At 44.7% G+C, this 14,594-nt stretch overlaps 1 protein-coding gene across 1 annotated transcript in view; it reads left to right on the top strand.

Moving 5' to 3' along the window:
• LOC139447182 (matrix metalloproteinase-16-like) overlaps nucleotides 1-13,423 on the top strand; it is an 89,527-nt gene extending 76,104 nt beyond the window's left edge. The window contains exons 6-11 of the mRNA XM_071228395.1: nucleotides 278-436; nucleotides 1,235-1,375; nucleotides 2,239-2,375; nucleotides 5,800-5,935; nucleotides 8,549-8,721; nucleotides 9,851-13,423. Coding sequence (XP_071084496.1) covers nucleotides 278-436; nucleotides 1,235-1,375; nucleotides 2,239-2,375; nucleotides 5,800-5,935; nucleotides 8,549-8,721; nucleotides 9,851-10,123 — 1,019 coding nt within the window. The 3' untranslated portion in view covers nucleotides 10,124-13,423. The remainder of the gene's footprint in view (nucleotides 1-277; nucleotides 437-1,234; nucleotides 1,376-2,238; nucleotides 2,376-5,799; nucleotides 5,936-8,548; nucleotides 8,722-9,850) is intronic.
• Nucleotides 13,424-14,594: the final 1,171 nt, after the last annotated feature.

Genomic DNA, 14,594 nt, shown 5'->3' with positions numbered 1-14,594 from the left:
CAATACATTTAGTGCTTGGAAATGTAATATATGAATTTTGGTGTTATTGAATATATTTATACGCCAAATGATGCCGAATTAATATCAACGGATTATCAGGTTATGTAATACCGGTATCAATTTCCTGCATAAACATCGGTACATATTCAGTTAGATGTATTGGTTCCTCGAAACGTCGGGAACACGAACTTTTAGAAAACAGGAAATACAAGACAGCTGAAATGACAGACCAAGAGCTCTTTCACACCTCTAAGCGGTTATCTCCCCTTTATTTCAGGCATCAACCTCTTCCAGGTGGCGGCACATGAGTTTGGCCACTCGTTGGGTCTCGCACACTCTGACGTCAGTACCGCTTTAATGGCTCCATTCTATCGGGGCTACCAGAGATCATTTAGCCTGGACCCCGACGACGTGGCGGCAATACAGGAGCTGTACGGTAAGTCAAGTGTCCGCTTTATACAAGTTTAGGGTACCCGCAACAAAGTGGAAGCGACCACAAACACACACACACGTTTCCACACCCAATCATACACCTATAACTGTATTTCAGGTCCCGGCAACGAAGTGAAACCATTCCCCCAGCGACCATGCCCCCAAACACCCTCATTACACACCAAATCATACACCTACATGTATAACTGTGTTTCAGATCCCGGCAACGAAGTGAAACCATTCCCCCAGGGACCACCACCACCCCACCCCATCCCCCACACACATACCCTCATTCCATACCCAACCTGCACCTATAACTGTGTTTCAGGTCCCCGTAACGAGGTGAAACCATTCCCCCGAGAGGCCACGTCCCCAAACACCCTCATCCCACACCCAATCATAAACCTATAACTGTGTTTCAGGTCCCCGCAATGAAATGAAACATTCCCCTAAGAGGCCACGTCCCCAAACACCCTCATTCTACACCCAACCATACACCTATAACTGTGTCTCTGGTCCCCGCAATAAAGTGAAGCCCATCCCCGAGAGGCCACGCCCCCACACACATACCCTCATCCCACACCCAATCAGACTCATACAAATGTGTTTCAGGTCCCCGCAACGAAGTGACGCCCATCCCCGAGAGGCCACGCCCCCACACAGACCCTTATTCCACACCCAATCAGACTCATACAAATGCGTTTCAGGTCCCCGCAACGAAGTGACGCCCATACCCGAGAGGCCACACCCCCACACAGACCCTTATTCCACACCCAATCAGACTCATACAAATGTGTTTCAGGTCCCCGCAACGAAGTGAAGCCCATCCCCGAACAGCCACGCCCCACCGAGGGTCCAAAGATCACCATTCCCAGTATATGTCGAGATCCATCCATCGACGCCATTACACAAAACGCGGACGGTTTTACGTACGTTTTTAAAGGTGAGAGACTTTGATTTTGAGCTCACTTATGATCTTTTAATAGCATGGTCGTTTTCAGTCAACGCTATCTATCATAAACTACCCGCGTTGACCTGAGGGAACATTTCTCCCCAGCAATGTATGCGGTATTCGGGACTCGTAACCACAATGGTTATATACGCCAGACAGATCTGGTTATGTACGCCAGACATATCTTTCTAAAACAAACACATCTCTTTATCTGGCGTGAATAAGACTCCATTAAGAAATAAGTACTTACTATGCAATTGTCAGACCAAGTACAGTTGATAACAACACGATAAAATGACATCACTGCTTTACATTTATAAGGGGCGGTCGGGTAGTGGTTAAAGCGTTAGCTCGTCACGCCGAAGACCCGGATTCGATTCCCGACTTGGGTACAATGTGTGAAGCCCATTTCTGGTGTCCCCCGCCGTGATGTTGCTGGAATATTGCTAAAAGCGGCGTAAAACCATACTCACTCACTCAGTTCATATATTAATCCGCTCTCCGAACTCTGAGTAAGGCTACTATGGGTTGAACGTGTTTCTGACCATGTATGACCATGCTTGTCTCAGAGTAGGGCTACTATTGGTTAAACGGTATCTAACTATGTTTGACAATGCTTGTTCCAGGGCGGTTCTACTACCGGTAAAACGGTATCTAACTATGTTTGACCATGCTTGTTCCAGGGCGGTACTACTACCGGTTGGACGGTATCTAACTATGTTTGACCATGCTTGTTCCAGGGCGGTACTACTACCGGTTTAACGGTATCTAACTATGTTTGACCATGCTTGTTCCAGGGCGGTACTACTACCGGTTGAACGGTATCTAACTATGTTTGACTATGGTTGTTCCAGGGCGGTACTACTACCGGTTGAACGGGAAGGGGATTGAGCCTGGGTTCCCCAGGGAAATCTCCTGGGACTGGGTGGAAGTTTCAGGGCCAATAGATGCCGCCCTACACTGGGACAACGGCTACACCTTTCTCTTCAAGGTGAGAAGAAATACGTGATATTCTCGACTCTTTGTGTTTACCAAGACGTTATGGTGACGACATTTGGCCACACCCACGTATATACCAACAGGATGTAGATGTAGATGAAATCCTGGGACAGAGGAGGGCAGCAGCTGAACCGGAATTATTGTTCGAGTCTGGTGCAGGCAAACCAGAAATAGTCTTTGTCATGCTCGGACCAATGTTGCAACCATGGCATGCTTGATTTAGATAATTCAAAATCTCTTTTTGATTGCTGACTCAAATTATATGATGCATTTCATTTTAGCAGTTAATGATTAATCTTATTACGCAGAGACAATGTCCCAATTTCAAAAAGGGCACTTTAATACTGAGATCGCGACTGGAGCATTCGTCACCACTCGCCCCTTTCCGTAACCTGCAAAAAGACTCGTCCCCGTATCGATTAATGTCATGTGCGAAAAAGACTAACCAGAAGCAGAATGCGGTCAAAGAATCCCTCAGGAATATTTGTTTTATGTTACATATATCTGCATTTAAAAACATAGCCGAGATACAGTTAAAGGTGTTCAATCAGACTCTATAATACTGTGAATCCCGATGTGTTCTCAATAGCATCGGGGGAATAGACGCGACCATTACGCAACGAGTTGACAATTCTTTTAGCTATGCCCGTTTGCCCTTAGACGGAACTCAGTCGAAAAGGGAGGGGCACGAGTCGCTATTCGGCTTGTCCCGGAATAACTCGAGTTGGTTCCGAATGCGACTTGAGATGGACGCTTCACCGTGGAGCATGAATAGCAATAGTGAGTGAGTGAGTTTGGTTTAACGCCGCTTTTAACAGTATTACAGTCATATAGCGGCGTGTCAGCTTAATGTGGGAGGAAAGCCCGAAGTGATGCAGGTCTCCGACGTTTACCACTTCGGTGAAACCCACGAGCACGGGTATGGTGCTGACAAACCTAGAAACATAATCGGGGCGAACAGGGATTCGAACCCACAATCATAGGTTTCTGGCGTGCCCAAGGGGCGCAACTCTTCAGAGCGATTGCTGTGCCTTAGACGACTGGGCCACCCATTTTTATAACTAGAATGGTATGATCCTGATTGAGGAGGTGTTTCTGGAATCATTATGTTAGCCAAGAGCTCCCTATCTATACTATATGCTCGACTTTTGTCGACACATTGGGATTTATAATACTCGCATTCTGCACCATCAGCGGCCAAAAACACATTGTTTCGACACTGAAAAATGTCAGTGGAATTCTGATTGAGATCTAAGAGTTCTCGGGATTATTTTCCGCTACATTTCACAGTTGGCCGCGGGACCTTCTGCGTAACAGGAAGAGTCATCAGCATTTACCGGACGCCATTGTGTTGTATATAGATTATCCCCACTTTAATAATAGATTCACCGAACTGTGAAGCATGGCCAATGGCCCAAGCTCAATAGAGGGCGCCACTGAGACGCGTCGTCATGGCAACCAGAACGTCAGGTCCCGCTAACTCTGGCGTCTGACGTCACTCTGTCAGATTACCACAGTAACTGTTACGTATTTGCGGATATGTTTTGCAGTCATTACTCGCGTGAGGTGTTTAACTCGCCAGCCGCCTCTGGAACCCTCTCGCACCTCGCCGCTCAGTAGAAGGAGATACTTTCACACTGACTCCAAGTGAAGAGATCGATAGTCCTACACTAGCCAGACTCTACACACTGCTTGCGCTGATGACGCAGTGCAGAGCTCAAGGGTCTCCAACCAGCGATTTGCACACATTTGGGAGGTCAAGTTTCTGCAAGTTAGATAAATTGAATTCCTTTAGTGAATCGTCCAGGGACGTCAATAGCTAAGTTAGATGCAATTTGCTGCGGCTGAAGAAGGTCGGTTGTCGGAGAGGACGACCAGAACTCCATGCATGGTCGCTGAAGAGAAACCCAGCCGTAACCGAGTAAGGAAATCGGTATGGACCCCCACCCCCCACCCTCCCACCGACACACAAACAACTCACAACCATTGCATGCGCATCATTTATATCACGGCATGTCTTTTGCCTATGCCCGTTTGCGCTCAGACGGAACCCAGTCGAAAAAATGGCCATGAGAGGGGTACGAGTCGCTATTCGGCTTGTGCCGGAATAACACGAGTTGGTCACGAATGCGACTGGAGATGGATGCTTCACCGCGGAGTATGGTCGCTCTCGAAGACTCAGACAGTGGTCCTGAGAGTTGCCCTATCTGTCCTACTGATCTCCATCCTAAGTAATACAAAGTAGGCATTGTGGCCATCCGAGGCTCATCATACAGTTAAACAGTTACTCCGGACCCCGTGATACTGTTGGACAAAGTTTAGAACACGTCTTAAAATAGCAAGGCCATTAATTTAACAAAGATTCTTTTGGAGTGAGTGAGTGATTGAGTTGAGTTTAGCGCCGCTTTGAACACTATTCCAGTTGTATCACGGTGTGTCAGCTTAATGTGGGAGGGAAGCCCGAAGTGATGAGGGTCTTAGACGTTTACCACTTTCGTGAAACCCACAAGCATTGGTATGGTGTCAAACCTAGAAACATAATCAGGGAGAACCAGGATTCTAACCCATGATCATAGGTTTCTGTCGTGCGCAAGGGACGCAGCTCAGCCAACTGTGGCGCCTAACACATTCTGGGCCTTCCGTGGTCAAGATGTTTGAATAGCACGTTCTGTATTTAAGTTCGTGTTTAAATGGGTGACCGTATGTGAGGGCAGGAATCAATGCAATGTATGTTCATATAACACCAACCAACGCTTGTCATCCTTATAATAAGTTGTAAACTCAAGGAACACGCTAACTGGGAGATCTACTGCGTTGTGTACTCGTGAAGATCAGGGGTAGAATAGGTCTTCAGCAACCCATGCTTCCCATAAAAGGCGACTGTGCTTAACATAAGAGGCAACTTACGGGATCGGGTGGTCGGACTCGCTGACTTGGTTGATGCTTATCATCGTATCCCAAATGCGTGGATCGATGCTCATGATGTCAACCACTGGATTGTCTGGTCCAGACTCGATTATTTACAGACCGCCGTCATATAGCTGAACTATTGAAAACATATTTTAACTTCCGACATTATTGCTATGTCTTTTAGAGGAACCTCAGCATAAGTTCGACATTATTGTCATGTCTTTTAGAGGGAACTTACTAAAAGTTCGACATTACTGCCATGTGTTTCAGGGGAACCTCAGCATAAGTTGAAAAATATTATCATGTCTTTCAGAGGAACCTCAGCATAAGTTCGACATCATTGCCATGTGTTTCAGGGGAACCTCAGCATAAGTTCAACAATATTGCCATGCCTTTTACAGCAAACTTACTATAGGTTCGACAGTATTTCCATGTGTTTCAGAGGAACCTCAGCTTAAGTTCGACAATATTGCCATGTCTTCTAGCATTGCTGTCTTATCTTTCAGGGGGAGACGTACTGGAAGTTCTACAATTTTCGCCTGGTTTACAGAAGAAAGATCACGGAGGGTTTCCGCGGCGTCCCCGACCATATCGACGCCGCCTTTGTCTGGAGCGGCAACGGCAAGACATACTTCGTGAAAGGTCGGTGAACTCTCACGAGAGGCATTAGTACGCACATGTCTTTATTTACGTTCATAAATGCAACACAAAACGGATTGCAAGACAGCAGAGTGAGTGGGTTTGTTCTTGCCTCTATATAAATGTGCCAAGACACACTATGTACCCCATGGGGAACTCCTACCTTCGACGAGACCAGCGAAAGTTATCCCCCCGGCTACTCCAGTGCTCTGTCATATAACCGGACCAATATGTTCAAAGTATCTTGTGAGATTCATTTCATGGTTCATCCTCGACCGGTTCACATATATATCAGTTGTCCTTCATTACGTTGGGAATCAAACCCAGGTAAATGACATGACGAATCGACGCTTAAACTGTTCGTGTACCCTACCGACCGCATTCGGCGTTTACCAACAAACAAACAAACAATCTTTAATTAACATGTGTATGTTACCTAATTCCGTGAATGAATCTTTGATGAAAGGAAATATTTCGTGAAGAGGTGAATGTTCTTAGCTGCATGTGTTTTACATGAGTTGAAGTTAACGTAACGATTTTTGTTAGTGACGCCCATCTGACCCCTTCAGAGTGAGTGAGTGAGTATGGTTTAACGCCGTTTATTCCCTCTTTTTTTATCAGCTACAGCTGCAAAAACAGATATTCTTTTTTATTAAAACAACGAGCCTAAATATATTTTATGAAAAACACCTTGCAAAATTTGTGGCAGGCAAAATATATGAAGCGTAATTATACTTTTTAAGACTTTTCGCAGACAATTTTGTTGAAATGTATTTCAAGGGCCACCAGAATATCAAATGGTAGGTGACTTCAACAACAGACCGTGCATCAACACTAACAGATCACCTATCAAAACGTGTACCAAACGTCAACCAATAGCAACGTCAGTTGACGTGTCTGCATCTACATTTATCCTGGGGTGAGAAGTCGTATCAAGGTCAAAATCAGAATCAGAAGGTCGACTGAAAAGGCTTCATACAGTGTACAACCAAATTAATGTCTATATTGATAGGCAACGGAACGATGATATCTCCATGCGTGAATAATTATCTAATTAAGAATCCTATGAGAATGTTCAAAGCCAGCGTCCCAATTTAATTATTTCCATCATATGGTAGCAATTGGTGTCTGTACTGTGTACCAACTGACCTAGCCCCAACCCATAATACACTGCTCCAGAGATGGGGGCTCATTATTGAATTACAGGGATGCTTTTATCGGCGTCGATGACGTTGGACGGTGGTCACAAGCGGAGTAAACGATGGCTTGACACTGTCAAGTACCTATACTGTAAATATAGTTGTTTAATTCGATATGAAAGCTTCGATATTAGATTTGGTCAGTGGAAATGTGGTATCAGTCTGATTGTTCACGTCGACCAATCAGCCGACGGTATGTGGAGATAGTGAAGCTGGCGGGAGTTGTTTGATCTGGTAGCTCGCGACAGCGGGTCAGCTGACCGTCAGTGGGTATAGCGAATATGGCGGGAGATTGATCCCCGTTGGCGTAGTTGAGAGAGACAGTTCCACGCATGGAGTAAGCCTACTAGCAACATATACAGTCAAACACCGTTGTCTCGAACTTTAATGTGTCAAACGTACGGTTGTCTCGAAGTAAATCTTGGTCGCTGCGTATTCCTTTTTAGTCATCATTTTAGGTTGTGCCGAACTACGGATAACTCGAAGTATTAACCTAGTGCCCTTCAACTTCGACACAACAGTGTTTCACTATAGTAATGTTGTTGTTTAACGCCACATCCAGCAATGTTCTAGCGGCGGACGGCGGACTGTAAATAACGGAGTTTAGACCAGACAACTTTAATGAGTGATATTATGAGCCACGATCAACGCCGTCGGGATACGTTGACACGCATCAATCAATTCGCCGAGCCTGACCAACCGATCCATTACGTCGCCATTTACGACCAGCATAGTTTGCTATGTGGCTGTTCATTCCGATATTCCCCATGAGATTCCAAATTTTGTCGCCTCATGCATAGGTGCTGCCGACACCCAACCCTCCATCCCCCTTCCTGGGGGCAGTCTAGTGGTTAAAGCGTTCCCTAGTCGCGCGACAGTGTGGGAATCAATGGGAACTAATTGACGCTGACGTGACAGTGATGACGTGACAATGAAACAATGAGAGAGACATTGTTATGATAGTATGTGACAGTGTAGCCGTTAATTTTGACATTTTGATAATCAACGTGACAGTTTTGACGTTGACGTGACAACACATACATTGACGTAATAATGTATAAGTTGGATAGAGTAGACGTTGACGTGACAGCTTTAGCGTCAGCGTGACATTAGAGCTGGCGGTGTCGTGACAGTGCAGATATCAACGGTTGATAGCAGACGTCATGATATTTAAAATGGTAACGTGACTGTGCAGACATTAACGGTTGATAGCAGACGTCATGATATTTAAAATAGTAGCGTGACAACGTGTAGAAAGAAACATGACCACTGACGTTAAATGTCTACGTTTGCGTGACAAAGATGGCGTTGATGTTACGCTCAGGAATCAACGTAACAGTGTAAACGTCAACGGGGAAAAGTAGACAAAGTTGTAACACATGCATCTGGCTTATCCGAATTTCTATCTGTGACTTAGGTGACAAGTACTGGCGTTACTCGGACAACCGGGTGGACTCAACCTACCCCAAGCCGATGTCTGTGTGGCGGGGGATACCCCCTGGAGCCGACGCAGCGTTCAAGTGGAAGAATGGTCGCACTTACTTCTTCACGGGAAGCAAATACTATCGTTTCCATGACAGCAATTTTAGGGTAAGTCGTTTGTCGTAAGATTTAGGTGGAACGGTCACCTGTCGTTATTATATACAGGTTAAGAGAAGCAGTACGTGACACACTTTACCACGGCGGGAGTTTCGATGTACAGTAAAGTACGGTTATAACGAACTCAAGGGGACTACAAATTTTAGTTCGTTATAACCGTAGTTCGTTATAAACATATACAGCATAACTACAGCAAATAGTCGGGACCAAAAAGTAAGTTCGTTATATCCGTCAGTTCGTTATAAGCGTGTTCGTTATAACCGTAGTGTACTGTAGTCGGCTTTAGGAAGTCCGTGGCAGTTGACAAGTCTTCAGTATTTTCAGTATATGAACCGACAATGCAATACTGTTTCCCGTGATGTAACTGTAATACTGTTTACTAAAGCCGTTGTATAATTGTAATAATGTTTATTAGGGCCGAGATATGACTTTTTACTACGACCGTTATATAACTGTAATTCTGTTTACTACAGCCGCCATAAAACTGTAGTACTGTTTATAAGAGTCGAGATATATCTAATACTGTTTATTTGAGCCGTGATATAACTGTAATACTGTTTATTTGAGGCCTGATATAACTGTAAGATTGTTTACTAGGGCCGTGATATAAATGTAATACTGTTTACTCGAGTCGTGGTCTAACTCTAATATTGTTTAGTAGAAGCGATATATAAATACTGTAATACTGTTTAGTAGAGCCGATTTATAACTATTATATTGTTACTAGAGTGAGTGAGTGAGTGAGTGAGTATGGTTTTACGCCGCTTTAAGCAATATTCCAGCAATATCACGGCGGGGGACACCAGAAATAGGCTCCACACATTGTACCCATGTCGGGAATCGAACCCGGGTCTTCGGCATGACGAGCAAACGCTTTAACCGCTAGGCTACCCGGCCGCCCCTATTAATACTAGAGCCGCGATATAACTGAAATATTGTTTACTAGAGTCATGACATAGTACTGTTGTTTACTATTTGATGATCATGAAGACCTACATCATGTAACCTAGTGTCCAGTTAAACCATTGCGATCCTACAACAGCCATTGTGGACGCCAAATCCTCAAATGAGAAACACTGACGATCATAATATTTCTATATTAATGTTTGTGTCCCTGCAGGCTGATGACGGTTACCCCAGAGACGTGGGCAGCTGGTGGCTAGGGTGCCCGGATCCGCCACAGATTGACCTCTTCAGTCAGCTCAACGACACCAATACCCTCAGAGGACGAAACACGGGGAACCTTCGTAACGAGGCTGAGGAGAAAGGTGAAGGGTTTCTGTCTGTGCTCGATCCGCCGAATGGTGTGAACAGCGCCACTGTGATAGGACTCAACAGTATTGGAGGCCTCCTCGTGTGTTTGTGTGTGTTTCTACAAAGCCGGTGCAGTTGATGACGTCAAGAACGGGGCAATAGGTTATAACTAGACGTATAACAACAGTGAATTTTGAAAATCATTCCACGGACGAGAGTGCACGTCATCTTGGAGGAGGTTCCGTCACGGGCATCACGTGACATGGTCACGTGAGCTAATGACAGCACAAGCTATGGTGTTGGAAACTATGACTGCTTTGGTAAAAGTGTTTTTACAATTACTACTCACAAGTCTTTGGCATTTTGCATACCATCAACCACGAGAAAATCCGGGCTCGAACTCAGCTCTAGGGCTACTGGGCTAGTTTTAAGTTCGATCCCTGAAATCATTGATCTCGCTACGATCTCCGCCATTTGAAATACACCTTCACTTCCGGTCTCGTGGATGTTGCTGTCACTTTGTAAATATCATGGACTAGATCGATCATCACGTGATTTCACAGTAGTCTTTCATGAAACTTCACTATTGCTATACATTGTGGAGTCTTGTAGACAGTAGCGCGGTCGCCACATGGTCGTGTATCACAGTACCAAGGAAGCGATTTGGTTGAATGACGTCAGTTCTCCTGATAAAGGACACGTGATGTGCTATAAGAGAGAGACTTTGGCGCTAAGAGAATGGCTGTAGGGCTTCGGTATCTGCAGATGCTATATGGGACTCACGTATAGTCAACTATGGTCAGCTGTGACCGAACTGGGAAAATCGCCATATAAAGCGACCTTTTTTTTTGGACCATCTTGACGAAGGAACGATCTGCACCGCCATATAAAGCGACCTTTTGTTGGACCATCTTGACGAAGGGCCGATCTGTACCGCCATATAAAGCGATCTTTTGTTGGACCATCTTGACGAAGGAACGATCTGTACCGCCATATAAAGCGACCTTTTGTTGGACCATCTTGACGAAGGGCCGATCTGTACCGCCATATAAAGCGATCTTTTGTTGGACCACCTTGCCGGAGGAACGATCTGTACCGCCATAACAAGGGACCTTTTGTTGGACCATCTTGACGAAGGGCCGACCTGTACCGCCATATAAAGCGACCTTTTGTTGGACCATTTTGATGAAGGAACGATCTGCACCGCCATAACAAGGGACCTTTTTGATGGACCATCTTGACGAAGGGCCCATTTGTACCGCCATATAAAGCGACCTTTTGTTGGACCATCTTGACGTCTTCGTGGAGCGAACGATCAGTAACGCCATATATAGTGACGTCTTATTGGAATTATCTTGACGACGTTCCGTTGGAAACGTGTGCGATACGACGACATATGTTCTGAGTACATGAATCATTTTCCGTGTTGTTGTAAACGCGGACATGCGCACTTGGAGGACATTTAATGCCACTGACAAAAGACTGATGTGTATAGACTTGCATGTACATTTTCATCTTTGATATATTTTACATTTTGTTTAGCTATATATTAAATCATCTTATTATTACAAAACCCTCTCGTTCTCAACACTGTATTCCCTATCTGCATAAAGCTATGTCCTAAACCGACCTGACAACAATAGGGATGAACGCCAGAGGACGACACTGATTTCTATGTTGCTGTGGAAACCACATTACTGACTAGGGTGGTATGTTAAGAGACTTAGCAAACCGATCCACTCTACGATCTTAGTGAGTGAGTGAATTGAGTGAAAGCCCAAACTGACGCAAGGCGTAGACACTTTTAGTATACCACTTTTGTGAAATCCACGAGCACGGTTGAGGCGTGAACGACCTTAACGTTACGGCTGTGTAAAGATATAGGTGTAGCATTAACGCTACGATCTTTTGTAGATCGGAGTATCCTTTACAGTAAGGGGCCATTAGTCACGGGTTAGAATCTCTGATTCGTCCCGAGTATGATCCCTGGTGTGTCGACACCGTATACGTTGTCCTGAGGACAAGTGTAGAGTAAACCTTATCCACTTGTCCTCAGAGTTTGAAGCTAGTTCTGCGTGAACGCGACCAAACTATTCACTCTGTTTAATTTTTCTGTCAGTTTTATTTAGTTGCAAAATTGAAGCTTTGAGAACTGGCTCAGAATTTTGGCATTCAAATGCACAAAAAAATGAGGAATACCATAATTGGTTTTCACTTGTCCTCAGCACAATTTAGTGGCATCGGGCTTGCAGACTAGCGGGAATTTAAAAGGCTTCAGGTTCTCGTAGGTTTCACTAAAGTGACAAACGCCCACGACACTAAACAGGATAGCGACATACAGTCATATAGAAGACACTGTTCAAATTGACGCTAAACGTCACGCCTATACAAGTACGTCATCAACAATTAAACAATACATGTACATATATATGAATTATATAACGACATTATATTAAGTACACTGTTACTCCTAGATAGTATAGTGAGAGACCCATTTGAAGCAGTACTACTACAAGGCTCTCTACCTTACCTGCCTTTATTCAATCATCCTACTGAATTGTGTTTTAGGTGCACGATGTACTGCTGCTGGTCACGTGGTCACTTCATGTCCTCATGTTATAATAGTGTCTTACTTGTGTGTGTACAAACTAATATTACATGTTGCTGCTCAATACACTAACGAAGTCTTTTCTCAGAAAACATTCAATTAATAACAGATCAAGCAAAGAGCGATCTCAATACGTTCGAGTTAAACTGTGGAAAGGTGAAGGAGTAAGCTAAGCTAGAATAGATAGCTCTGATTACAACACGATCACTGCGCTACGAACCGTCGTAAGCCTTTGCTTAACTGTGAGAGTTGCGATGTGCGTATCATTAAGATTCCGAAAGCAATCGTAACCTTAACCTGTCGTAACTCCTTTCACTTTGCATAGACTTACGACAGTCGTTGCGCAACGACGTGTATAGGAATGGGCTCTGTCTTTATGATTGACATAAAGATTATCTTCGATTTAAGCAACGATGTTAAGCTCAGTTCCAACGTCTTCTTAACGCTGTCGTAACTCTTACTTAAACACATCTTTAAGACGACGCTGATACCTCACTGCGGTACGGAGAAATGATCCATGTTCCTTTGAGCCTGTACTGAAGCTGAGACAACTGTTATGCTAAGTTACGCTCTACGAGCTCATCGCAACTAACGGAAAATAAAACGGGCCCAAAAAATGATAGATCACGTGACCGATGGGTACAGGTGCACCCAGAACTGCGAGTTTCAAGGCCAGATTGTCTTGTTATCTCGCTAGCGTCAGCACTCAGGAAATAGCTGCTTGTACATACACATCGTCCATCTAGTTTCCAGTATTTATGTCATCGTTCATATTTCCCGCGTGCTGGCGCGCGAGAACTATTTTTATACGTCGTGAATGTAATAAACTTTCTAGCCAACCTTCTCGTGTTTGTTGTCAATCCAGGAATTTCCAATCTCTCAATTAATTAGTGTTTTTCCCTGTCTTAGTGTCTCTTTTGAATTATACTGAACAAAAACTACCAAGGATCATTATTTTGTCAGGAATATTTTTTAGTAGTGAAGACTGAACACACACCCTCAGGAAATATATTCACAATATATTCACGATCCCGAATCTGTTTGGTTCAGTTTGGTTCAGGGAATGAGCAGATGAGTCATCTGGTATCCGACGGCAATATGACAAGATTAGTAAATATGTATTGGGTGGTGAAATATATTTTACATTATTTTTTTTATGAACCTGTATTGTGGGTGATTGGATAACGTTCAACCTCCCGTCACATCTGTGTTGGAGTAATGGTCTCCCGTCACATCTGTGTTGGAGTAATGGGTCCCCCGTCACATCTGTGTTGGAGTAATGGTCTCCCGTCACATATGTGTTGCAGTACTGGGTCTCCCGTCACATATGTGTTGCAGTACTGGGTCTACTATCACATATGTGTTGCAGTACTGGGTCTGCCATCACATATGTGTTGCAGTACTGGGTCTGCCATCACATATGTGTTGCAGTACTGGGTCTCCCGTCACATATGTGTTGCAGTACTGGGTCTACCATCACATATGTGTTGGAGTAATGGTATCCCATCACATCTGTGTTGGACCATTAGATCTCCAGTCACATCTGTGTCTACGAGTATTGGATCTCCTGACACATCTGTGTTCGAGTTACGGATCCCCAGTCACATCTGTGTTGGAGTAATGGGTCTCCCGTCACATCTGTGTTCGAGTAATGAGTCTCCCGTCACACCAGTGTTCGAGTAATGGATATTGCGGCACATCTGTGTTCGAGTAATGAGTCATCCGTCACACATCTGTTGGAGTGAATGAGTATGGCATTATGCCGCTTTTAGCAATATTCCAGCAATATCACGGCGGGGTACACCGGAAATGGGCTTCACACATTGTACGAGCGAACGCTTTGACCACTAGGCTACCCCACCGCCCTAGTTATGTTCGAGAGACCGCCTCCGTGGTCTAGTGGGAGAGCGTCCGCCCGGAGAGCGGAAAGTCCGGGGTTCGATCACCGGCTGCGTCATACCAAAAGACGTTAGAAGATGGTATTTGTTGTTACCCTGTCTGG

This window comes from Haliotis cracherodii, unplaced genomic scaffold (assembly GCF_022045235.1).
Source record: "Haliotis cracherodii isolate W230 unplaced genomic scaffold, xgHalCrac1.p SCAF_7, whole genome shotgun sequence".
NCBI lineage: Eukaryota > Metazoa > Mollusca > Gastropoda > Lepetellida > Haliotidae > Haliotis > Haliotis cracherodii.
This window is presented reverse-complemented; position numbering and strand designations above follow the sequence as displayed.